The sequence below is a fragment of the Vidua chalybeata genome, chromosome Z (assembly GCF_026979565.1).
Source record: "Vidua chalybeata isolate OUT-0048 chromosome Z, bVidCha1 merged haplotype, whole genome shotgun sequence".
Classification (NCBI taxonomy): Eukaryota; Metazoa; Chordata; class Aves; order Passeriformes; family Viduidae; genus Vidua; species Vidua chalybeata.
Window position 1 is genome coordinate 33,395,110 of NC_071570.1, and position 26,948 is coordinate 33,422,057.

A 26,948-nucleotide genomic window follows, 5' to 3' on the forward strand; every position below is an offset into this window, starting at 1 on the left:
GGCAACAAAAGTGATTAGGGGAACTGGAGCATCTCTCTCACGCGGAAAGACTAAGAACTGAGCCTGTTCAACCTTGAGAGACAACCGAGAGGGGAACTCGTCAATGTGTAAAAATATCTAAAAGGGGTCGGTGCCAAGAGGAAGGAGCCAGGTTGTCCTTGGTGCTTGAGCAGGGAGGTTGGACCAGATGACCCCCTTCCAACCCAGAGGATTCTGTAATTCCAGAGGTAGAAACAGCTTTTGCCTTGTGAATAATAATAATAATAATAATAATAATAATAATAATAATAATAATAATAATAATAATAATATAATAATAATAATAATAATAATATTTCCTCGTGTTCTCTGCGGAGGACCGACCCTCTCCCTCCCAGGTCTCAGCCACCGGCAGGTGAGGGTACGTCGGGGCTCGGCCGGGCCGCGGTCGGTGCTGGAGCGCTGCGCGGCTCCGGAGCCGCGCGGGGCGTAGCGCGGCGCGATTGGCGGCGAGGGCGAGGGCGAGGGCCGAGGCCGCGGCGGCGGCGGCGGCGGCGGGCGGGGCGTCACTGAGGGCGGTCCGAGGCGCCGCCGCCGCCCGCCCTTCCCGCCCTGCCCCGCCGCCCGTGCCCGGCCTTAAAGGCGCGCGGGGGCCGCGGCGGCGGCAGTAGCGCAGTGCGGGTGCCGGCGGTTGCTCGGCGGTGCCCGGAGCGCGGGGGTCCGTTACCTCGGAGCGCCTCGCCTGGAGCCCCTCCTTGCCGCCTCCGCCGCGCTCTCGGGCCGAGGCTGTCACCGCGCCTGCCGCCGGGCGCCGCCAGCATGTTTGACAGGACGCGGCTGCCCTTCGTGGCGCTGGACGTGCTCTGCGTGCTGCTGGGTAGGTTGGGGGGCCGCGGAGGAGCGGGGAGAGCCGTCCCCGGGGCGTCGCGCTCCCCCCGCACTGATCGCATGCTCGCCTCCTCCTCCCCGCCGCGCCGGCACCACCCGGAGCGGGGCTCCTGCCGGCCCGCAGCCCCCGCCGTGCGTGCCGCCCCTCGCCCGCTCCCTCGCCTCCCGCTCCGCGCCCGCACGGGAGGATCTGGTCGCTGCCGTGGGCCGGGAGGGGAAGGGAAAGCCCCGGGGGGAGGGAGCTGCTGCAGCTTATCCACTGACATCTGAAGCTCCCTCTTCTCTCTGATGTCCTTACTCTTCCTTCCCTAACCACCTCTGTCGGATGTAAAGCGGTTGTGGCAAAAGCCAGTGCTGGAGAGGTAGCTGTCTGGTAGATACCTGCACCCTGGAAACACATCTCAGGATGGGTCGGGAAGCTGTTCTGGAAGGAGCCGTCATGACGGAAACACGCCTCATACATCCAGGGTGCTGCAGAGGCACGACCGTGCTTGGCAGCAGGGCAGGGATTCGCTGTAAGGCTGAGCTGAATGCGGTGTCGGTGTCACCGAACGACCGATGTAGCTGTAGGCTGGAAGCGAGGTGAGGTATTCATTAGAGCGCTGTGTCTGCGCCCTCGTGTCCGTGTGTAGCAGGGAGAGGCGGGTGTCGGGGCAGAAGCGGTGCCTCGGTGATGGCCAGCGGTTGAACCGATACAGCCACAGCACACTGCCACAGCGCTGCAATGCTTGTCCCGGCCAGCCCAAATATTAGCTTCCCAGTGTTGCTTTATTCTATTTCAGTCTCTATTGAAACGATTTTATGTCCTGCCAATTTGCATTAAGTCTCCTTTTATGTAATGAGACAGTGTAAAGAGCAATAATGTCAGTTACTGATCAGAAAAGGGGCAGTTTCACTTCATAAAGAAGTGGCACCTCTCAGTATTGGGAGCCTGGGAAGTGTCTTTACTCTCCGGAGATGTACTTCTTGGTCTTAGGAAGTGCTGATTTTGGATGCTTGCTTCTTAAGCAAATAATGTCAGTACTTCAGTAATCTAAGCACTTTCTTGTCATGTTCAGTGGATAATGTTCAGGCCTAGCTCATGATTTTCTGCTTGGCTGAATTTTTGGCCGATGTTTGTAGCATCAGTATAAGCATAATGACATTTGGATGCTTCAAATAGCAATGGTACCTTGTAGCTAAATGCCATTAAAAAGCAAAATTGCAATGAATGATACATTGCTCTGAGGTGATGTTGCAGGAGACAGAGCTTTTGCAAAATGATAGTGGATCCATGTAATCCACTGGGAGCAATCTTTATTAAGATCGGGAGTTTTATCAAACAGTGCTTTTGTGAGGCTTAAACTTTCATGCTGTTTTTATGGTAATTGAAGCAGTTTTATCTGTCTGGATAATTGTAATTTCAAAATCTTTTATAGTTAGACAAAAATTTTGCACTGTGCTTATGCAAATGTTCTGCATTGAGCATATGGGTATATTGTAAGTAATCTTGAGTAATCAAGGAAAGAAAAATATATTGAAACTAAGACTGCAGAAGCATATAACTTAATGGCCATCCACCTAAAAGGATGAGGGTTTCCCTGTCCCAAGTCATTACCTGGGAAGGTAGGTTCTTGACCTTGCCCTGCAGTGTAATATCTGTTTACACACCTTTCCCTTCTCTTCCCCTCACCCTGTGTAGCATTTGAATCACAGATGCACTTATCTGGTGCCTCAGTGTGCTGGAAGGTTGCCAGACTTTTTATTTTCCCTTGTGCTTGTTTACTTCCTGAAAAGTCTGAAGAATGCAGGCAGTGCATAATATGAAGTTCCCTGACACCTGCAACTTTAAATACATTGAGTTACAGGTTTCAGTGAAACTCCAGCTGAGATAAAAAGATTTTCCATTTGCAGAATGGGAAAGATACTGGATGTAGGACAAGTTCTCTTCTTCTTCTGCCTGACTCTCATGTGGCTGAGACGGGCCCTTAGAAGAACATAGGTCTTATGTCCCACTGTGTCTAGTGGGCTGTTTATTTTTTTTTACTAAAAAAAAAATAGTTTCTGTTGATTGTAGACTAACTCTCATTTTTTCCCTTGCCCATCCCCCTGCCCATGCACTTTGGTATCTGCTCAAATGACAGAGGTAATTGCCCAGATAAAGTGACTTACCCATATAGATAAATTATAGCTAGTATCTCCACTGTAGAGACTACAAGACCTCTAACAGAACTGAAGGTTAAAAACTAGGATGACCAGTTTCACTTGAGGACTGAGCCCTCAATCTTGGTGTGGTAGCCCATGCTACCACAAAAAGGGGTATCAGCATCCTCAGAATCCCCAGGGTAACTCTTGTCACTTAATATAGAGCTTTTCTTTTTTCTCCTCTTTTTTTCCTGTTTATACCTTCTCCAATGTAAGTGCAGATGGGGAAGAAGAATTAATTTAATTGTCTCAGTAATGTTGCACTTGAAGCCCAAGTGATATCCGAGCGTACCCACTTGACGTTGCAGTGATCTGACATACCCATGAACTCACTGCAGTGGAAGTGCATGATTCTGACTGTGTGTCTGACTTACTTACTCCTGGTTTAGTCAAGCCATTTTGGTGTGGTTTCAACTTTCCCAGCATAAGTTCTCCAAAAGAAAGGGAAGGGAGCAAAGAGCTATCCTGTGATTTTTGTGTGTGTCTGTGTCTGGGATTTAGACAGATTTATTGAAAGATGTGGCATGCTTAAGATGGAGCTGAGGTAAGAGAATAAGAAAGACATCAAAGAAGAGGAGGTAGGGAGAGGGGGGAAAAAAGTAGGAGGTAAAAACATCTTGAAAATTAGCCCAATTTAGTTGCTTGAAACTTGCATCTAAGTTTCTTTTAATTATCCTTAAGAAAGAGCTCTCTCTCATCTGCCTTTTTACCCACTAAAGGAGAGAGAATTCAGGGAAAGCTGTCTTTGGTGCCCTGAGAAAATAACTCCTTCCCTCTTATCAGCATGATAATTCTCTTCTTCTAAAAATAACACTGGTATTTCAGCATTAAATTAGCTTTGTATTCTGCAATCTAAAAAAAGCAAAAGCTGCAGGTTTCTGCAGTAGCTGTTCTCAAATAGTGTGAGGAGGCTGTATCTGCATTCCATGTGTGCTCATCTGCAGTGCAGGGGGTGTGTGTGTGTCTGCTGCATGTCCGCATGCAGCTCTGCAGTGCTGTAGGCAGCACCTTCCGTACTCCTCATGCTCCAGTGGACAGTGTTCAGCTGCTTCTGGCACTGGAAAGCATGAGTGGCTTGGACTGCAGGATTTCTTTCTCCCTCATACTTCTGTTACTTGACTCTCCTAGGTTTTCTGATTGACATTTTATATAGGATGGAGATTGACAGAGACTGGCATTCTAGACAGTAGTAAAACCATTTTTCACAGATAGATACTGAGGCTTGGTTCTTATGGTTTATTACATTCCAAACTGTCATGCAAAAAATGACAGCTTATTAGATCAGCTTAATTAGTTAGCTTGTAACTGGCGTTTTCATTAGGCACTATATATATATACACATATATACGCTCTGTGCCACTCTTACAGGTCTATTGTTTGATTGCAGATCAGGTTCCTTTTTCATTAAGGCAGGTAAACAACACTTAAAAGAACAAAGTTGGGAAACACATGGCAATATTCTTGCAATCAGTGGAAGAACTGCTAAATACATTTATCTTTAGATCAGACTCTCACAAAGACAAAGATTAAAGGAAGCTCTGCAGAGGTGACCTGAGCGATAAGGAACACACTTTCTGTCACAGCTCTGGGATGACTTTCATCTGGTCTGTACTTGTTGGAATTCATGCCTAACGAGTGCTGGGGTGCAATACAAGACAACTGTATTTCTTTAGTCCCTTGTCTGACTATGCAATTGCTGACAAGCTTATTACTTATAATAATAAGTAATTGGGGAGTGTACTTGTCAATATGGGATTGCTGGTGTAATGCAAGAGTACATCCAACCCAAGATTAGAAAAACTGAAGCCTTCTAAAGAATGAAACCCTTGGTGCTCTATTCACTTTTCTGCAATATATTGGAAATAGTAAATAATTACTTAAACTTAAAACTGCTGTGGAATATAGTTATGTTTGCGTGTCTGACTTACTTGCTTCTGGTTCAGTCAAGACATTTTGTTGTGGTTTCAACTTTCCCAGCATAAGTTCTCCAAAAGAAAGGGAAGGGAAAAAAGAGCTATCCTGTGATTTTTGTGTGTGTCTGTGTCTGGGATTTAGACAGATTTATTGAAAGATGTGACATTTAGTCTTTTTTCTTCCTCTCCATGTCCTACCCTGTGTCTGTGGGGAAGGTGAGACTGACAGTCTTATTTATACATTATGATGATGATTATTTTTTTTTCATGAAACTACTTCTGAGTAAGAGAAGGACTTAAAGTCCTTCCAAACAGAAGGACAGCTGAATCCAGAAGTAGTAAACACTCACATTGCTTTCAGCTTGCTGTTTAAAGACTGCTGGAATGTTTTGTGATACATGACAACATGCTAAACAGCAGATGCATGTGTACAGGACACAGTGAGTTTGCTTTTGCAGGGTGTTACCCGTGGGGGTGAGATGGCTGGACCACCCTGCACAGTATTTTGCATTCAGTGCTGTTCTTCTCTCTTAGGAGTGTTTATTTGCGCTGCCGCTGAAGGCTGCAGTCTCGGTGACAATTAAAGTATGGCTGTGCAATCAGGGAAGGTTCCTTCTATGTGGGTTAGCACTTCCTGATTGCCCTAGTTCAAATAAAACCTCCTCCGCTATTATTTGTGACTCACTGACATATGTGTCACTGTTCTTATTTTCCACATCATGTAGGTGCTAAATACTTTTTCTAGTGCATGAATACGTTGTAAAGCTGTAACAGGTACATGTGAAAGAGCAGTTTGCTTTCTGTGACACTATCCACCAGGTATCATGACGTGGTATTTATTAGGTTGACACTCAGTTAATTGGAGACATACTTGTTACCTGAAACTGGGAAAATCTTTCCTCTCCTAATTCTTTCTTCTTTGCAACAGTATTTTTTTATTTTCTGCAACATAAAGAAAGATGCTTTATCAGAGACTTGCTCCCTCTTGATCAGAAGCCTGCAGAAAAACTTTACGTAAGAGATCAGTTAGTTAATGAACACTATTCAAAGTCAGATTCATATTCTGCCAGCTTTTGCTGTTGTGTGTTTTGTAATAACTTCTGACAAAAAACCAGCAGTTCTTGCATTTACTTTTTTACAGCAATGGGTGAATTATGCTGTACTGAGCTGATGTAACATGCCTCCTGGTTTTAAAGGGTTAGGCAGTATAAACTGATACTGACTGAAAGCAGCTTGGTTTGAAGGCTGCACAATCACAGCCCTGGTAGGAGAAATAAAGAGCTGATTACTGGTTGCCTGCTACTGCATAGTTTTATGTAGGAGCACTGTTGCTGACTAGATGCTGATGAGGGGATTAAGCTGTGGTAATCCTCTATCTGTGACTGTGTTGCAGCAGTGGAAGGCAGGTAACACAAAGAGGTGACCTGACTCTTGGAAGTACCCAATGAGAAGAGAACTTGAGCCTTGTAGTATGCCAACTGACTCGGATTTACTATCCCCGACAATTTATAATCCTCTTTCCAGAATTAGTCCAGGAGAATTAAAACAAACTCACCTTGGATGGAGGAAAAGAGAAAAAAGTGCTGAACAGAATTGCATAGAAATCTATTGGCAAGACATGCCACACAGAGAAATATGGCTTTAAAATGAGCTTGATTTATTGCTATATCTGCTTGGTTTGGTGGGGGTGCTTCTCTTCCTTATCCCCTGTGCTGCAAAAGAAGCTCATAATTCTTAGGTTTTATTCAGGTAAAATAGTTGATTGAAAACAACTGAAAAATCTACAGACACTAGAAATCCAGATAATGGATGACTAGGAAACAGCTAGTTTTATGACAAGAATTAAAATAATTTAAAGCTATTTTGAAGAAGCAAGATTTCGTTAGGATCCTTTCTGAAACTGATATGGTTTTGTTTGTTTGTTTGTTTGTTTTTTAATCCATGTTATTGCCACTACGTCTGGAAACACTAGTCATGCAATGATAGAATGTGTTGGAATGGACCTTAAAGACCATATAGTTCCAGCCCCCCGTCATGGATAGGGACATCCTCCACTAAAACAGATAGTCACTTCAGCTGTAACAATAAATTTCTCAGTCCTGTCAGTGAGTAGACTTATAATCAATTTACCAGCCAGAATAGTTCAATCCTGCAATTTTAAAACTAAAAAAAATTGTCCTACTTATATTAAGGATCTGATGCCTGTCTCTTCTTGTTTAACAATTGACTGCTAATGACTTGACCCACTTTCTACAATGAATTTTCATTTTTCAAGTTATGAGACTGATCTTAAAGGTACAGAACCAAAACTGTCTATTGATAAACCTGTGTTGTGGTTTTGGCTCTACTTTTGCCATATTCTCTGGTCCATTCATCCTTCTTCTACAGTCAGATAGAGCTGTTAAAATCAAGACTGTTTATTTGTATGTAAGACAAAAATTGACCCAAATAAACATCTTTAACAAATTGTAATATAGAAAGATAATGTTTAAACTTTCTAGTGCACTTATGAAACACTTTTTCTGTTACCATATTGAGTTACAAGAACAGACTGCTTTTGCTCTGTTATGGACTTTACTAATTCATCTTTAAGAAGCTGTGACCAAGAAGTGGTCTGACTCAGAAGTTTGGGAAGGCACTTCAGTTTGACTTGTATTGTACTTCAGCTCAATTTTGGCATCTCTCTTTCACGTGGTGTCTTGATATTTGGCAATAGGAAAATGAAGGATTTTTAAAATTTTAGATTAGAAAATACAGGTGTGTCAGATCAGGACACCTATCTTGGAATGTCTATCCACCAGATGCTGCTAAATGAAACAAAAGGTATGGATGAGCCATATCAGTACACTGTTATTTCTGTGGTGCTGCTGAGTACACGACAAGATTTTCTAGACATAGCCTAGATTTTAGTGCCTCCTCTCTTCTTTCTACCTCTGCTAAATAAGCAAGTTTCAGAGGAGCTGTGTGGGGTCTCATAAGGTAGCTTCAGTTTGTTACTTAGCCATCCTTGGTTTGGAAGAAGGGTCACAATGTTTTGTGATCCCTTTCCTAGGAAAGGAGAAAACTACCAAACAGGAATTATGCTCAGTTTTTGCCTTAGTGTAGAAGGAATTACATATCAAATTTTAGCACCTCAGGTGACTTCTGCCTCTCTTAGAATACAGGGACATTTTTACCTCAAATTAATACTAGTGCATTTTTGTCCATTTAACTTAGTTCTCTTATTGCCAAGAAGTCTTAGGTTACTAAGCCACTGAAACTAAGCAATAGGTGCAATATTTTCTGAAACTGGAGTACTGGGATGGTAAGGAAAATGAATATGTCTAAATTTGTCTGCCTTGTTTTGAAGCATGGAAGGGCAGTGAACTGTGCTTATCTTAAGCTGAAGGGGTGGTTTGGAAACTGGTGGTAGAGAGACCTGAGAGAATAAACTGCTAATTATAACCAGAAAACTTCTCATATGCAGCAAGCTAATGGCCCTTAAGGGGTACAGAAGGCAGACAGTAAGATCGAGCCTGTCAAATAGAAACTATTCTCTGTTAAATTCCAAAAATCATCTTTGTCATTATTTTACTTAGTGTCTGCTTTCCTTGGTGTTCCATTGAGTGAGTTTTTTGTAGTTTTTGCTGACTTGTGGAAACTGGGCTTCAATTTTATGTTCTTAGGTAAGCCTACAGTGCAGCACTAGTATTCAGCTACAATACTCCAAGCCAGTGTGATGACTAGGTCTAGCACTAGTGGAGATCCTGGGAATGGAAGTCAGGTCATTATTTCTGCAAGTAGACTCTTTTCATTCTTCCCATCTCTTCTTTAAATGTAAGAGTCCAATCATCAACACTAGAAAATTATATACCTTAATACATAGAAACTGAGATTACAAGTCTAATGCTGGTAACTTCTACAACAAATGGAAAGCAGCACCTGGTCTATTATATGTACTGTAAAACTTTCTATGCTCTGGCATTATTCATTGTACTCAAGTGTGAAGAGCAATGTTGTATAAATATTTTTGCCAGATTCTCAAGTAATGGACTTTAGGGGCAGTCTCCTGAGTCATTACAAAACAAACTGCTCTGATAGCTCAAGAATATATGGGGTATGTTCTCTTTTCCCTTTAAAATCTGTTTAGATTTTTTTTCTTTTTATAGAGTTTGTTCTTACAGTGTACCATTAGACACTATAGACTTCAGTCTCACATGAAAACAAAGTTCTGTTCTCTTAGATGTGGTGGCATGCAGCAGTGTGTGCAGTGTAAAGTGACGTTGTGGTGTATGACAGGGTGTACAATGTCATGGAAATTCTGAGTCCCTCTGTAGCACTGCTGACTTTGTTAAAGACTGTTTAAATAAAATACTGTTATGCTTGTAGGATTCATTGGAAAATGAGCTTTTACGTTCCTGACAACTAATTGCCTATTATATTTCTAGGGACTGAATGGTATTTCAAGTTAGGGTGTGTAGTTATAGCTGAAATACTCTGAAAGCCTCCTGTTGTGCACTCCCACAAAACAAAGATGAAAATGGGAAAATAGTTACAACTTCTGATGTTTAAAAGAGAAGTAGTCTTGAATGACATTCAGAGTTAGTGTCACCTACATTAAAAAAAAAGCAAATCCCTCCCTGTCTTGCCGACCAACTGACCTTGACAGTTCTGTTTCTTTGTGTTGCTGTCCTGCCCTGTAAGGTCTGTGATTTAGGTAGATTGTGTGCAGAAATCTACATCTTTAGGGGCATGTACATTGTTTTTAATTCTCCATACAGTACCATGAAAGCCTTTAACTGAATTTGATGCTGAGTACATAATGCAAGCAGTGAGGAAATATTTCATTTCCCCTACACAGGAGGGGTTATAGTGGGAGAAGTCACCCTTTACTCTGGCTACAGCCAGCTGGATTCTTCCCATAACTAACTAACCCCTTGAGCAGCACTGCAGTGCAAAAAACTGCTGATCTCTCCTGTTCTATCCATCTCTGCCTCTGCCCCCACAGTGTCTTTTAGCTGTTAGTCTGGGGTCTTCAATGTTTTCAGGTCCGTCAGTAATGAGGCAGTTAGCCTCAGCCAACTGGATGAACTGCTAATGACCTCTAGGATGGTGTCCATCCCTGGGCCAGCTTCAGCCTCCTCTTCCCCCTCTCCAGAACAGAGCCCAGGGCACAGTCTTTGCTTGCAACCTGCAGTTGGCTCACTTGTCCTGGTGTATGTTTTGCTAAGTAATAGAGCAGGATAGAATATATTACTGTCTTGTTTCTGCATTTTTAAATTTGCATTTATACTTCTCTAAGTGCTCACAGGAGAGACAGTTGCATGGGTTTTAGAGAAACCTTTTTTAGTGCTTGTAAAAGTCAATTTTTAAAATTGAAATGTAGATATAAGGGAGAATACACTTGTCCATGCTAATGTTTTTAAACAAGAGTTTTGACCTGTTCTAATTAATTTGGACTATAGATAACTGAACTAGTGCTCACATGCAGTAGACTCTGTTGAATGCAGAGAAACTGGAATATGATGTAGTTCCGTCTTAGTAAATGACTGGACTAGAAATTGCTTGTGTTGAGGCTGTTCAAGCTCAGAGGAAGGTTTCCTTTGCTTCCTGCCTCCATCATCCTTGCCTGGTGTAACAAAAAGTGGCAAGGAACTTGCTCAATTGCTGATCTGGCTTCTCTGCTGGCCAAGTCATAGATCCGAGGACAAATAAAAATGTATGTAGCATAAAGATGCAAGTAGAATTGTAGGAGAGATTAGAATGTTGTTCATGCATTTAAACACATATATCCTGTTTACTGAAGCCTATCACAGCTTCTGGCATTATCAGAACAATCAGTTTGCTGGTATTAGAAATACTTCACATTCCTTAGCGTAGAAAAGTAAGATAAAGTTCTTTAAAGTGGCTAGGAGGTAAGTTGTGGGCTACCCTGTCTCAGCTACTGCAAATAAATAGTGCACTGATTTTTCTCTTGTACACTCCTTATCTCTAGTTATCAAAAGTCTAAATGTTTTCTCATTATTTTAATTTCTTCTTCCTCTTGGTAGTTTTTTGTGTTTCCAGAACCTCCTGTTTTAAAAGGTGTTGATTCCTTCTCTTGACTGTTCATAGAAAAAGAATTTCAGCCTGTCTCCTTTTCTGCAGAGAGCAGTAACTTTTACAGATGTTTCCAAACTCTCTTCATAAGCATGAAGTTGATCTGAGTTTCTTTAAATCTCTTGCCTACTTCCTTACATCACTATACACTGAAAAATGAAGAGTGAAGACAACATGGTTGTCCTGCCTGAAAATAAAAGCAAAAATACATGTGTAAGAGTAGGAGAACTTAAATTCTCTCTTGCTCTTGGTAGCAATTAACAGCTGTATAGATTTAGCTTGAAATGACTCTGTGGGGTTATTAACAGTATCATCTGTCTAATAAGAATGTAAGCTGTAAAAAGTAGCTCATCTGTTTTGAGGATATAATTTCATGTGTTTTGTGGTTTCTCTGGTACAGCTAGAACTGTTTTTTGGCACTCCCTAACTAAACTATAAACTGTGAAATTTTTTACAAAACCTGAAGCTGGCTTTGTCAGTATATCAAGTGCAGAATGTACTGATCATATTTTTCAGGGTAAGTGTAGAGAAACATAAAAACTCTTCTCAGTCTCATGTTAGTCCAGTACAGGTTCTCTTAATTAACACTTAGTTGTGAGTTCATTGCAGCATGAAGAAAACACTTTGGTTAATAATCAAGCTGGAATGTTCTCATTTGCTGTAGTATCCCTTAGGGGTAACTGCCTTTCTCCAAGTTTCTAGATATTAATTTGCTTTGTTGAAGAAAACTTCCTGATTGAGGACCGGATAGGAGTATAGAGTAATATTGCCTTGGGGGACTTGAAACAGCAATTCAGTGTGAGTTTGCACAGAACCTCAAGTGGAGATTCAGTCACTTGCACAGATAAGGAGGCCAAATGAGTTAATTAACCTGTGTTTACAAAATACAGTGCATTCCTTTGTACTGTTAAAATTGTGGGGAAGAATGCACCACTGATCAAGATGCAGTTTCGTAAGGTGCTGGAGCTGATGTGTCCCAGTCTGTCCTTGTCCTTGATTCCGCATCTTTGGCTACATGCTCTCACTCTATCCATTAAGCCAGCTCTTAGAGTAATATAATTGGCCAGATGAGCAAGTGGCTCTGTAAAAAGTGTTGTGTGGGCATGGGCTTGTCTTTTTGGACATGCTGATGTGAAAACTAATGCCAAGGCAAGAAAGGGGCAGTGGGGGATGGCCAGAGGTGGGAGAAGGACAGGACAGTCTAGGTTGTCTTGGGTTCCTCTTGAAGGCTGAGCCAAATTTTGTGAGCGCTGCATCTGGTTGAGAACTAGGTAGTACAGTATCGTTGAAATGGTAAAACTTTGAGAATTTCTTTCCTTTTAGACATAAAACAATAATATTCTTTGCTGATCTTAAATATTTATGGCAACTGTTGTAAAAGACACTAATTGGGCTCTAAATGCTTTTCTCCTGTTTAAGAAAAACAGGCAGCTTGCTGCCAAAGCTATATGGACACCTGGAAGTCTTCAAAATCTGACTCCAAGCTTAAGCACCTAACTCTAAAATTACAAGCGTGATAAATAGATCAGATCAGTAGTGCAGTGTTACACACATTATAAAAAGATGATGGATTGGTACTCATCACTTCCATTTGTAGGATAAACTATGAAATTTAATTTATTTTTGTTTAGTCTTAAAAAAACCCCACTAAAAATCATAATAAATCAACATTTTTTGATTAAGCAGATTTCCTTTGGAAAAAAAAAAATCACTTTCTCCCCTTGGGTACTGGTATTTTATTTTTAACATTCTTTTTCTGTGGGCAGAGGACCATTCTCACATGGACTTCCACCCTATTCTCCTAGCCTGGACCTCCCTTCCTTCCCTTCTTACAGGCAGTTGTCATGCTATGTCATCCAGTCAGATGTGATCAAATAGTTCCTGGAGGCTTTGTATATTACTGTGAATTTCTGTAAGCTGTCAGTGGCAACTACACTGCAACTGTCTTGGACCTACAAATTAGAGCTGGAAACTCCTTGTGAACTCAGTATATATACCTCATGTAACTGGACAAATGTGTGTTGTCCTGTTCTTACCGTTCTAGCCCAAAACTTAGAGGCTGTTCCCATACCTGCAATCCCTGCTAAATAATTCAAACATTGTTCTCACCTTTGTCTCCCTCTTTACTATGTGGTTTTTTTTTTTTTTTTGCTAATTCATATGTATGAAACTTGTTTACCTTTCTTTCATAGGCAAAGACTTCAAATCTTTGGAGTCTCTTTTCCTGTTCAACTTTGTTACTACATCTGTAGCTTTCAGGGTTATAAAATCATAGGATATTTTGGATGGAGGTGATCTTAAAGATTATCTCCTTTCAATACGCCTGCCATGGGCAGGAACACCTTCCACTTGACTAGGTAGCTCCAAGCCCCATCCAGCCTGGTCTGTGGTTAGCTAGAATCTATTTGTGTGAGCATTGTAGAAGTCTGTCCTTTCTTCTTTCTTAAGTCACGCAGCACTGGAGTGACCAGGTTGTTTTCTCTTTATAATTAGAGGGGAGAGAAGGGTCAGAGGACTGCTGTCTGTTTCTTGCTACTACCTAGCAATACAGCCCGGAATCTGTTAGTCACTAGTTCTTGACAAGATAAACTGCACAATTTTTACCAGAAAGTAGATGAAATCCAATTCTAATATGTTCCAGTCTGAATTATGGTGACTTCAGGTAATAGTCTTTTTACAGCTGAAGGTCATCCTTTATAGGGTATGAATAACAGCTAAGCCATTATGAGCCCTTAAGGTATAAAGCTACTTGGTTCAGAAGAGCACTTTGAGGTTACTGCTGGTACTGGCTAGGTATAAAGGAAAAGAATTTTTACTGAGCAGAGGATAAGGCGTGAGAACTGCTCTACAATCTACAGGATTGCCTTTTATGCTGGTGATCTTGCATGAGATCTTGGTCACTCTTTGCTCCAGTTTGTAGAAGCTAATGCGACTGAACATAAGTACATTCTTCAGAAGTTCAGCCTGCTTAAAGGTCATGGAGATGCTTGGCACCTCTGATGGCAGTACTGGCCTGGTTTGTTCATTAGTGGTGGGGTTTTTTTCTGCCTACAATGAAAAGTTCGGGACTATTTGCTTACATGTACTACGTGTAGTCTTCTCTCCCTGTAGAATGAGCAACAATAAAAATGTTGCCACTGTTTGGGATAGGTTAATGATTAACTGAATACCACTTCAAAAAATCTTCCAGTCCGCTATTGGAAAACAGTGCATCATTCAGATTGCAGTAAGAATTTAACAGTAATGAAAAAAATGGAAATGGGCAGTTAGTGTGAGATGTGTAACCAACTTTGAGGTTTTTTTGTATTCTTTTAATGTAGGTGATACAGATGATTTTTGCAGTAACTTTGAAACTATTCTCATCTGACACCTTTATTTGCTGCTTTTCATTTTCCCCCCTTCCCAGGTCAAAAGTTCATTATGTGTTATAGTTCTTGATATTAGATTGTAGCAGCTTTTTGTGGAAGACAGGTATTTATGTCTGTGAAGTAGTCCACTTATGCAAAACACAAGCTGCTGCTTAAGTTAATCATGAACATGTGATATTTCCATATGTGAAAATCTGGCAACCTGTTTGAGAAGATATGATTGTATCAAACATGTAATGGGATTACCACTCCATCATCCTGCTTGGTATGCAGCAGCAGAGGTAAAGACAGGAAGCATGGACTCTACATTATGTTAGTGGAATCTTGCCATGGCCTTGAGAGGAGCTGAAACTTGGCTCCAGGCATGCAGACATACAGCAATCCGTGTGGTCAGAGTGAACTTTCTGAGTTCTTCAGTGTAGCTCCCTTCATATTTGAAGGGCTGCAATTCTGTTTCATCTGCTTCTGTCTGCCACTTGTGTGTGGTCAAGCTTCCTCTCTTTTCTCAGTTATTAAAGCAGAAGGAAGGAGAGAGACCTTTGAGATAATAGTTGATTCAATGGTATACCATGCTGCATAATGAAAAACTTTGTGCTTGAAGTTGAATAAGATTAATGCCATTTGTATTTTGGTTCACTTTTTCTATATGGGATGTTAAGCATCAGTAATGTGGACAGTTTTCATGTTTCAGATTATTTGTGAAAAAAATTTCCCCCTGCTCCATAAGAGGATTTTAAATATTCTGCATCTCTTTCCTTTTGAGGAAGAGGAGTTGAAAGCTGGGGTGCTACCAACCATGTACAGTTTCAATATGCACTTCACAAGCCTTTGCACTGCAACTCAGCAGCCCAAAGAAGGGGCCCAGATTTATCACTGTATTCCTACTGTTTCACTCTTGATGTCTTTTCTTCTAATGAAGTATATAGCAATAAGTGTACTTTAATCACCTTTAAGCTACTTACCTGGTAGTCAACAGGTGTCACCAGAAATCAAAGGAATCACTCATCATGTTAAATTCTTTGAGATGTTTTTTTGTTCTCAGTACAGCAGGTTGTTTATATACTGAGTAGTCTTTTTTGTTTCAGTAATGGCACTCACCCTCTAACTTACATATAGAATGTAGATTTGGAGAATTGCATATTTTATGGATTTTGGGGAAAATACATTTATTTGCCCATTTTTATCATGTTTTAAAACAAAATTTACTTTTTGTTTTGTTTGGGAATTTAGCATTATGTAATTTACCCACTTTAATCTATTGCTTACTCAGTTGATCAAAAGAAAGGGAGAAAGTGGGCATGGCGTTATTTGGTTAAAAGCTGGACTTGATGATATGGGAGGTCCTTTCCGACCTTAGATTTTATGAGGAAGTAAAATAAAAAGAAAGTTGGATTTCCTGAGGTTATTGCTCTTGTAAATGTGTATTACCTGGCACGTGGTTCTTATCAGAAATAAGTTAGACCTGAATATAATTATCAGAAGTTTTGATGGCTTCTCTTGCATGACTATCAGTATAATGCAAGTTAATTTGTGAGAGAGGGAATTGGTAATACATCACAGTGTATAAATTCGGAGAGCTAGAATTTGTACTCAGGTCTCAGCTGTGATATTAATAACTTGTATATTTTCATGCAGAAATCTTCCAAAGTGTACAAAAGCGGTGTAAATGCAATCTCAAGGTATAATCTCATTGCCTGGAGATGCAATCCATTCAAAGTGTCCATTAGTGTCCCTGCTCTTTTGTTCCCATTACCTGCATGAAAACTACTTGCATGAAATTTTTAACTCCCTAACCATGACAAAACCTGTGTCTATTCTTTGTCTTATCTGTAAATACTGACCACATTATAGTGCATAGAACAAGGCTGGAAAATCAGATACAAGCTGAGGTCATGGGGTAGTGGAAGAGGGAGGAGGGACAAAAGGCTGCCTGCCCTTAATAACTGTTTAGTCATGTGAGGGGCAAAGGCTTTTTCTTGAATGTAATCTTGGTTCAGTGTGGTTTTGTGGCAACTGACCTCATGGATGGAAGACTTTGAACTTTGTATATTTTTTAACATCTTTACCTGATGGGTAACCTCAGAGCCCTTCTGAGGTAGTGTTCTGAAAGAGAAATGTCTATAAACAGAATTAGGTAAGTGTGTGCATTGCATGATACTTAGGAAATTTGAGTTATGCATGTTTGGTAGCTTCCTCCATGCATGATTAGAAACGGTTTTTTTTTTAATTTAACCACATGTATTTCTTGTTTTTGTTTTTTGTTTTCCTTCCCCCAACAGCTGGCTTACCCCTTGGTGTTCTAAACTTGGCCAAAATAAAACCGTATCAGAGAGGCTTTTTCTGTAATGATGACAGCATCAAGTATCCGTTCCATGACAGTACCATCACATCCACTGTCCTCTACACAGTGGGGTTCACCCTGCCCATTTTCTCTGTAAGTAGCTAATATATAGGGAGCTTTGGTGATGGGAGTAAAATGTATGATTTCCAAGAGCTCAGCATTGTAAATGAGTTGAAGACAAGTCTATATAGGCAAAATCCCATATATATAGTCATATGCATGTTAAAGGTGCTGTTGATACTGTTTGCACAGAAAATCTGGAATTCATCTCTAATTTCTAATTTCATTTGTTTTATGAGCAGAAAAAAGTGTATTTAGACTAGGCTTTTATCACTAGAGAGGAAAAATGTCTTCCAAAATGTTATGAAATGATTACATCTCTTGTTCAGAATGGGTTAGTCTGCTAATTTAAACACTTCTGATGTTAAAACTTGGCATTGTAATGCAGTGCACACACCTATAACTGGTAACTGTTGCTACCATGTACTTTCTACAAAAATAAGCCTAATTTTGACTCAGAAGCTTTTTCAAAGCTTGAAAGTAATGCGATTACTTGTTAAAGAAGAGTGGGATAAAATGGGATACAGAGACTGAAAATCTAATTGCTTGTAGAAAAGAGGCTCAGTGTTTTAAAGACCACATGATTTTGACAAAGAACAATTTCATTCTTCAGTAGGTTTTTCTAACAATATTTTAAGCTGCTTGTATCCCAGTTTTTAGTAAGGTTTGAGCTGATTTGGAGAGTCAAAATTTAACAGTGCAGAATAATCTTGAAGCTGAAGCTACATTGTATTTGTCCCTGCAGTACTTGATCAAGCCATGTGAAAGATGATATTTTATTATCTGATAAATGTATACAATGCATTAATCAGTAAGAAGTATATGAAGTGGTTTACGGATGGAAGACAATAATTTAAAACAAATGAGCATGCAGAACTTCTACATGCCTTACTCTGGTTTTCCCATTAGTGCTTATTCATTAAAGCTTCCATTAGACCTGTGCAATAAATAGGAAGTTGATTCAACAAGTAATCACTAGTATAGTTTCACTTTTAAGGAAAGTTTGTCACTTCGACAAGTACATATATCTTTAGCACACCTTTGGGAAAATTTATTTTCCAATAGATTTCCTGTGTACCTTGGTTGATATGGGTACAGGTGAACTAACAATTGCACCTCTGTGCACTTTTAGACTTCTAAAGAAATGTTCTAGCTGCAGTTCAATAATCTGTTGAATTGCTTGATTTTTTTAATTATCATTCATTTTTACATTTGAAGGTAAATATAAAGTCAGTGGAGGGTGTGTTTTTTCCTGGCTCTAAAGCCATGGAGAAACGTCTGACTTAGAGGTAATGCACATGAAAGTCTACACATTTAAAGAGTGGTATGGACTATTATAATTTTAGATACCTTTGTAGTGTAAGTTACAGCTTAAAATGAGATGTCAGTAATTCCAGTCTATTCTGATATTTTTCTGCTATTATACTTTTATAGGAGTTACACTGTGGATTTTCATTGCTTGTTTTTGTGCAGGAGGCTGGAGTTTATAATTGGAACAACCACTTCTAGTCTCCATGAGGAGAGGTTTTAAAAAAAAAAGTTCTAGGGCATTTACAGTTGTTACTGTACAGTCTAACCAGGTCATTTGCTTTTCAGTCTGAATGTTTCCCAAACCTTAAAGCAACTGTTTGGTATAGTTAACATGTTCATCTGGCTATCTTAATCTCAGTTTCAGATGTACAGAGCTCTTTAGCCTCATGAAAGAGGTGAAAATTTTTCCATAGCTGCTGAAAACTAAGGGCTAGAGTAAGCTGTACAGCTAGGGAGTATGAGACATGGAATATTACAACTCTCTGAATTGAAAGTGGGTTCCAGTTGAATGGTTTCTCTCTTTAAGATTGCCTTTATTCAAAATGGACAGGGAAAGTTGATCTGTCTGGGAATCTGAATTCAGAATATTTTTTGTTTTGGTCTGACTCATTAGAGGCTTGAGACTTTTTCTAAGGCGGCTTAAGTTTTTGGAAGTAGTGTGTTCCAGATTCAATACCTGCAACAGGAACACAGCTCACTCATGAAAGACTTCTGGGCAATAACTCTGATTACCCACACCTAGTGAAAATTGTTGTTCTGACATGAGACTTTACTGAAAGGGATAGAATCCTCAATGAAGGAATTGATGACAAAAATTTCATCTAGAGTTGATAAATTACACTTCTGTACAGATTTTTCTTCTCTAATCAGACTACATAAAACATTATACTCTTTCCTGAGTGGTAGGACTGTTTTTAGGCATATGCCCTTGTTGCATGATGGGCCTGCTTGTCTTCAGAATGTAATAAGAAATGGCCTGAATATCTTGCTGTATAATAATAATTATAATACTAAAAGGTTTTGTTGGGGTAGGCCTGTAATGGAATATAAAATAACTTCAAAGAGAAAAAAATTCAACCCCAAAAAACCCAAACATACATAGATATTTTATTAATATTATTAATTATATTTATTAAGTCTCTTGTACATAAAAGAAACTAGGTTGCATGAACATGAATTTGTTTTTATGACATTTTATGAAGATTTACAAGAGGTGCTAGAAACTCAGGAATCTTAAAAAGTAAATAAATACTCTTATGAATCATAATTCTATTTGTAGCCTGAACCATTTCTGTTGCCATTGCCACCTTTTATCAGGAAATAAAATGTCTGAGAAATTAATGTTTATTCTTTTCCAAGTGCCACTTCTTAATATGATGATTCTCAGCTTTCCAAATTGTTCTTTTTCTGGATGGGAACCACAATTTTTGTATTAGAATCTTTTGAGATTTAGGGTCAAACAAGTCTTGGTAGTAGTCTGAATCTCTCTAGATGGCTTAGGCCAGTGTCTAGAATAGCGCACATTCATTAGATCTGACATTTAAGGAACCCCAGAAGATCTTTTTGATACTTCTATCTTACCAAGTCTTTTAGATATAGATAGTAATTCTGTGTAATTTAAAAGCCATGACTAGGCATTGTCCACGGCTTTCAATTCTAGGAACATTTGGAAATGTACTTGGTCTGGCATTTTTGGTCTTCAGTTGCCTGCATGAGACCAACTTTTTCAAGTGTAAATGACAAATTAATGTCAATATCTTTTCTCTTTCAGTGAGGTTCCAACCATGTATATTTGTAGGTGTCCTGTTCAGTTTGGCTTTTCTGATAACTTCATGTCCAAACTGATTTTTTTTTTTCCTCCAGTTACCTTGTTCCTTCAGACTGCTACCTTTAGTGACACTCATGCAGCTTGCCTTAGCTCCAGGGCTAGGTGACATGGTGGGAGGGAGAAGCACAGAGTAAGGAAAACCTCTCTTTAAAAAAGACATTCTTCTCACCAGAGCAACAGAACAACCTGAGAGTTTTTGAGTTTTGTCTACTCCTTGTTCTAGGATTTCTGTCTGTTCCCTGCCAAGGCTTTGCTTGACAATTCTGTCTGAGAGCTGAAGGCTCACAAGCCACTGGTAGGTTTCTATTACATGAGGAATGATGTAGAGAGAAGAGTTCAGAATTTCTAACTCAGCCAAAGGCCTGCAATGAATTTCTGGGAGACAAAGTAGTTCTCCACAACTTGTTGCTACCAAAAAACAAGTAATGCAAATACTGATGTTCCTTACAGGGAAGTGTTAGTTAGTAAAAGAGTTTTGGTTAAGTCACTCCTCTGGGATAAGCACTGCTCTTTGGACCTTCTTTGAGAGAAGGGAACATGATGGGGCCTGTAGGACCTAATTTCTCCACCTTTAACCCAATCAAAAGATATATGGGTAGCTAGGTTACATTGATTTCTAGGTAGTTTAAATGATAACAAAAAAAGGCTGAATCAAAAATTCCTAGGTTTGATGTGGCAAAATGTCCTCTCTGTCATGATGACTTCCTAAAAGGGATCTAGGTAGCTTTGCTCCTGTGCCAGCTTTAACATTTTAGGCATTTGGCTTAATGTTTTTGAGAATGTCTGCTTATAGCATGTGTAATAATGTTTTGACTGAAACTTTCCCTCCTACAGATTAGCACAATCATACTTTGGGGGCAATTTACTGATTTCTTTTATGCTGTTTATGAAAGGGATGCATTTTGAAGGGAAACTTTTATTAGATTGACCAATATAAGCACTTATTGAGCTAATTTTGTATGTCTTCATGGACAAATGTAGTTACTGCAGTGATAGAGATTAATAAATCGGGATTAGTGAAACCTTTTGAAGATTGTTGATTAGTAGATGTGCTTTTCACTTTTTCAGCAGTGTCAAAGCTTTATGACCCACTGTTATTAGTTTTGCAACTAATTGAAATTAAAACTGTTGTTTGACACTAGAGTGGACTTCAACTTGACTCTAAGTTTCAGATTACTTGTAAGAGGTTTTATTATGCTCTGAGCAAGACTGCATCTTACCTGGTAAACTTCTTGAAAAGGTGCTCATGTTTTCTCTTCATTGTGGTTTTTGTTGTCTTTATGGCTTTGGAAACCTTTTAGGGCAATGCTGTTGAACTTCATAATCTGTCATGAGTTCTACTTGATACTCACTGTTCATCTTGTACTACTACAGATCAGCATTATCTCTGAACCCAATCTTATTCTGAGGAATAAACTGCTAATTTTTTGGTTCTTTTTAAAGCCAACATAGTAATAATAATCCATTGTTTAACTCTGTAAAGTTTTTATGTCAGGGTAATGCACTTTGAGTTGTTGAATTGATGAGTAATTCCTGGCTGAGATCAGTGCTGTGGGGCCAGATGTTGAGAAGTAGTAGCACCCAGCTTTTGGCTTCACTTTTTGATGTGTCTGTGGTGTGGATGTTCTGGTTGGCTTGAAATCAGATGAGAAAAATCTGAGGAGCACCATTTGCCTCTGTTATTTCTACAAATCACTCTTACTAAGTGCAGTTGTATTTTAAGTAAATAAACTGTAGCAACTTGCTTGTTAGTCCTGTGGACTTGTACTTTCCTCAGCCCTTCAGGTACATTTCTTAGTACAGTGATGGAGAATGCACATAGCGTCTTGAGTAAGACAGTTGGCATTTTGACAATGGGAGGAACTCCAGACAAGGGCTTTTAAAGTGCTGAGTGAAGCTTGGTCACAGCTATGAGAAAGCCAAGCAGTCACACTGGTATAGAGGGTGTTTTAAAGTATTATTTAGAAGAGTATACAAAAGGGTAAAAGGGAGTATGGAGAAATGTAGGTAGAGGGAGTTGCAACTTACCCAAGTCTTGTAGTTTAAGGAAAAAACCCAAACAGTCTGTGGCATAGATTTTTCTTTCTCTTAAGTCTGATACACAGGTACTAATATTGTACTGTTGACATTTAGGACTGAGGCCAGAGACTGGAGGGGGTGTCAAAAAAGGGAAGCAACTCGACTAGGAACCAGAGACAAGAAAGAGGGAAAGTAAGGCAGAGAGTGTTCCTTGTTGTGCTGCCTTGTCTGTTTCCCTTCATCTGGCTCACATTATTGTACCTCTTTCTCTTCTGCCTTGTGCAGGGAAATGCTCATGCAAAGAGATGATTTTTACCCACCTTTTCAGGAGAACGCTGAATGTCAAAAAATGGAACCATTGAACTTAGTGATCTGTGGAGTGATGGTTCATTTCTTGGTAGGTACTCTCCTGAACTCTAGAACTCCTATGAGAAATGGAAAATAGCCTTGTTCTTATACTGAGGAGAAGCCAAAGTCTTAATTTAGTCTGCAAAGAGGTTCTGACACTCTACCCAACCTTCACAGAATGTGAGCAGTAGTATCAGCTCAAAAGTTTTAACTAAGCTTTCACAAAACATGTGTTTTTCCAGGCAGTATTTCTAATGTTGTAATGAATACTGCGGATGTTTTTGCTGATGGAATTAGTAATGAAATAGCTACAGCATATTTGGGGAAAATGTTAACTTCTACTTTGTATCTGAACTTCTGGTGTAAGGAGACTTAAACCTCAAAATATTACTTAAGCTTTTTAAAAAATAAGTCTAGGTATCCCTTCTAATTTAAAGCTACAGCAGTGAAGTTGGCAGCAGGTAACAGCACAAAAGTGGTGGCAAGTTTTTTCAGGTGCTGGGAGAAAAGACAACAAAGTCTTTTAAATTTTGTTTTGTTTCAGAACTCTGGAGAAAGAGCATTATTACCCACTCCTTAAGCACAGATGTTGAAAGCTTTGTCAGAAACATGCTCACTGTTTCCTGGTGTTAGTCACATCTGTTCTTATACTAATCCCTGTGATAAATGAGGAAGATGGAGAACTCAGGCCAAAGCAGCATTTTTTTTTTTTTTTTTTTTTTTTAGAAAATCTCATTGTTTAGATATGTATATTCCAATGTTTACTTCAACCAAATATTAAGAAACCAAATAGTTATGAGATTGGAGAAAGAATCCTGAAATGAACAAATAATTCACCTAACAGTGAGAAATGAGCAGTAGGAGTAAGTGCTCCTTGTCCTTTGCAAGGAAGGAAGATGTCAGGTAGAGCTCTCTGAGAGTCTGCCCTGTTCAGTGTAGTCATAAATGCCCTGGAGGAGAGAGCACGTGTGCAGTGAGGCAGCAAAGTAAGGAACTCAGAGCAACAAATACAAAAGATGGCAGAAATATAGCTGGTGAAATACAGCATGGATAAATGCCAAGTGATATCTGTCCTGAGGAGAATGGGAAGGACGACTTGAGAGAGGTGTACAATCTGATGTTCTCTTCAGGGTGGTAATGTGTCCAACTTTAGTGGAGAGAACAACTTCATGCCCAGTGAAGAAACCTAAGCAAGATTAGAAATTTGGACAGAAATAGACCTGTGTTATACAGGATATTTATGGGGAAAAACCTAACATAATCAGTCAGAAATCACTCCACCTTATGAGGAAATTTAATCCATTATACTGTATGAGTCACACTTTTGGACAAGGGTATAGTAATTGTTTAAAATATGTAGTCTTATCATTTGAGCTACTTGTGTTTCTACTGCATGTATTCTGACTGAAACATTTCAGAACCTGCATTTCTCCCTATACCTTTATTACTGATTGTGTTTGTAGTTCCTTAATTATTGGCTGCTTGTTGGATCAGTATTGCATTTTTTTAATATCTACTCTATATGCGCTTGGCTGATTTACAGCCCTTAGACTCTGTTGAACTATGCAAAACCAAACTCTTATTTTTGAGGTAATAAGGAATGTATCCTAGCAGTCCTTCTCTGTCTTCACTTAAGACAGATGAAATAAAACCAAACACATGCATTTGCCAATTCTGACTGAATACTATGTCAGAGGAAATTACTTGTCAAATGGGTTAGAAGTGTTAATGCCTTTGAAAAGACTCGTCTAATGGTCACGCTATTATACTGGTACACAACAACCACAAGAAGTACATTATTTTCTCCCTGCTAGTTTGAACTGAGAAGCTCCCAAGTCAGAGTTGTTTAAGCTTCAAATGCATGACTCTGAACCCATTACTGCACAAATTTCCATATGTTCTCTTGCCTCAGTCTTTAAGGGTTGTTCTGCAGGCAGAACTGGCTGGCCTTGATCTTCCACTGTATCGAAGAATTGCCAGCCCTGTCAGCAGTACATCTGCTAGTTACTCATTAAGAATGCACATGCACTACATAACACCAGCTTGTTTGCTTTATCCTTGAGATTATCCTACAGGTAACCTCTTCCCAGCTGTATAATTCCTCCTCACATACATGTTGTCATTTTCCCTTTAGGCAATTTCTTCACTGTATTACAGCTAGCTTAGAAGATGAAGTGTACATCAGGGAAGCTTTTTGGAATTGTCATATGAGAAGTATTCAGTAGAAAGCCTTTACTGCTCCTCTGCTGTTTCCACTTCTTTATTAAAAGGAGTACTTAAATTCCCCAATTTCTTCTGCTTTCAGGGAAAATTGAGCAAAATGGGTATTCGTAGGATATTGCAGGACCTTTCTTTTAACTGAATGTGGCAACGTGACTGTGGTAGATGAGCAGGATTTCTTCTCACAGTGATCTGCTATTGAATCTTTGCTACTTTTTCTTGAGAAACTGCTTTAGATGTTTATGTGAATAAATCCGCTGTCAAAGTCCAGCACTTCCTATAATACAGTAAACATTTTTTTCCTCAGTTGTATCTATGTAAAGACATTGACACTAATGATGGTGGTACCATTATAAAGACAAGTATCGTATAGTATCTTCAGTCATATCCTGTCCACCTGTACCAGGAGCTTCCATGCTTAGGAAGTTGGCACGATGATGCAAAAACTTATCCCTGTCCTCTGAAATTATATCTGTCAGGATAAAAAAGTTACATGTCTATCCCAACAATAGGGAAACTCCACTGTTTTTCTTGGCATAGTAAGAAGCTTTTCCTCTGTATCACTTAATGACAGTTGTTCTGCTTGCAGCAATGAAAAAGCTAAACTATTTTTTCCTGTCCCTTTATTGTCTTAAAGGGAAACTTCCATTGCAGAAAATACTTAAGCTATGTATTTCAAATAATTTTGATTTTAGAAATGAAAACACCTTGAAAACCCACAAAAGCAGACTTTGATTTATTTAAAACAGAACAGAACCCTTGGTGTTGTGAGATGGTTCTCTTACTGGTTTCACATGCCAGAAACACTTGATGCCCCTCTGGTTTGACTTCTACTTTTCTGCTCTTTCCCATCAGTTAATAATAGTGAAGTCAATCCATGCATGTTAAAAAGAAGTAAATTAAGCCTGCTCCATGGAGCTTGTTCTGAGGGATTAGGTATTGACATTGGAGGATACATTAATCCAGAAGATATCAAAAGCCCCTACTGGCATGGTTTTTCAGGCTAATGACTGCTGTGAATTGAGGCAGAGGTAAATTACAGATTCTGTAATTCTGTGACTTCAGTTTACAGTTTAACAGTGTGAAGTTAATCTGATCAGTTTTACTGTAATCTGATTTTTAGAAATTAAAACTTTTCTCTCAAGCTTTCATGAAGCATGTATCCTTTCAACACTGAAAGGTGCTTGAGCAGCAATAAGATAAATGACTGGTGGAACTACTTCTTGAATCTATTGTGCAGTTGGGGGAAATTGAAGAAAGACTTGTTATGTTTAGTATATATTTCAGTGCATAGCTCTTCCAATTAATGGCTACTTAATGGCTGCCACTTAGATACCCAGAACTTTTAAGACTCAAAGTAAAGGAGGTGGAAAGAAATTATGAAAGAGAAGACAATAATTTTATTTTAGCTGTTCATACTTGCTTACAAAACAAAAACAAACCTGGAGTTGTTTGGTATTTTGTTTCCATGATCTGGATACAGGAAGGTGCAATTATAGGCTAATTACATCATAATCTCCATATTGCTGAAGAATGAGCACACACATTTCAAGCAGCTTCACTCAACGTGGAAGAACACAGATCATCACTGCATGAGGGACTTCATTCCTGTGATCCACACACCTTTTTATTTCTGATTTAGTAGATGGAAATTTACATTTAAAAAAGCTTCCCCCCCCCAAATAACCCCATCATTCTGAAAATTTTCAATCTCTCACCTTGAGAAGCTGAAACATCCAGGTGTGGGTTAGAGGAAATGAGGAGTAAGGTACCATGACACCATTATTGACAGAGCAGGTCTTTAATATGGGAGATGCAGTTAGTGATTCGATGTCAGTGACACTAGCTAACTATAACCACAGGTGTTTGTGGCAGTGTGCTGAAGCTGTGATAAGGTTTTTTTGGGCTGACCTTAATTTTGTGAACAACTGCTTTATCGTGATAATCAAAACTACCAATTCTAAAGAAGTAACCATGTAAATAATTAAGAAACTCCTATCTGTATATGCCTAATTCTCTACATTTGGAGGTCCAAACAATGCATTTCTCTCAAGTACTCAGTCTGGAATGTTGGTGTTAATATGTGTGCAGGGCAAATTATGAATTTTTCATTCCATGTGTATTTTGTAGGATAAATGGTGTTGGAAACATCACAGCATTATGTTGACAAGTCACCTTCCCTCACCATGGGTGCACGTGCTTCTGCCTCAACCTGATCCAAGTCAGCTAAATACTAAACAACTGATGGTGTATTGTGACATCTATCACAAAACCAACACAAGGGGAGAGAAAAAATAATCCGCAGTGTTTTTCAAAACACTGATATTCTTCCTGTTAAGAGAAAGGGAGAGGAATTTTTCCTAGTAGGAAAGACTGTGTTTTTGCACTGTACTGCAGAGTCCAGCTCCCAG

The 26,948-nt window shown here is 39.5% G+C and overlaps 1 protein-coding gene across 3 annotated transcripts in view; it reads left to right on the plus strand.

Annotated features, from left to right (window-relative positions):
* The first annotated feature begins 700 nt into the window (after window positions 1–700).
* The window catches only part of PLPP1 (phospholipid phosphatase 1), a 63,948-nt gene continuing 37,700 nt past the window's right edge, over window positions 701–26,948 (plus strand). The window contains exons 1-3 of one of the 3 annotated variants that reach the window (XM_053968900.1): window positions 766–856; window positions 16,690–16,844; window positions 22,255–22,366. In XM_053968900.1, coding sequence (XP_053824875.1) covers window positions 16,756–16,844; window positions 22,255–22,366 — 201 coding nt within the window. In that variant the 5' untranslated portion in view covers window positions 766–856; window positions 16,690–16,755. Of the gene's footprint in view, window positions 857–16,689; window positions 16,845–22,254; window positions 22,367–26,948 lie in introns of all 3 variants that reach the window. The other 2 variants (XM_053968897.1, XM_053968899.1) reach the window with 2 other exon arrangements.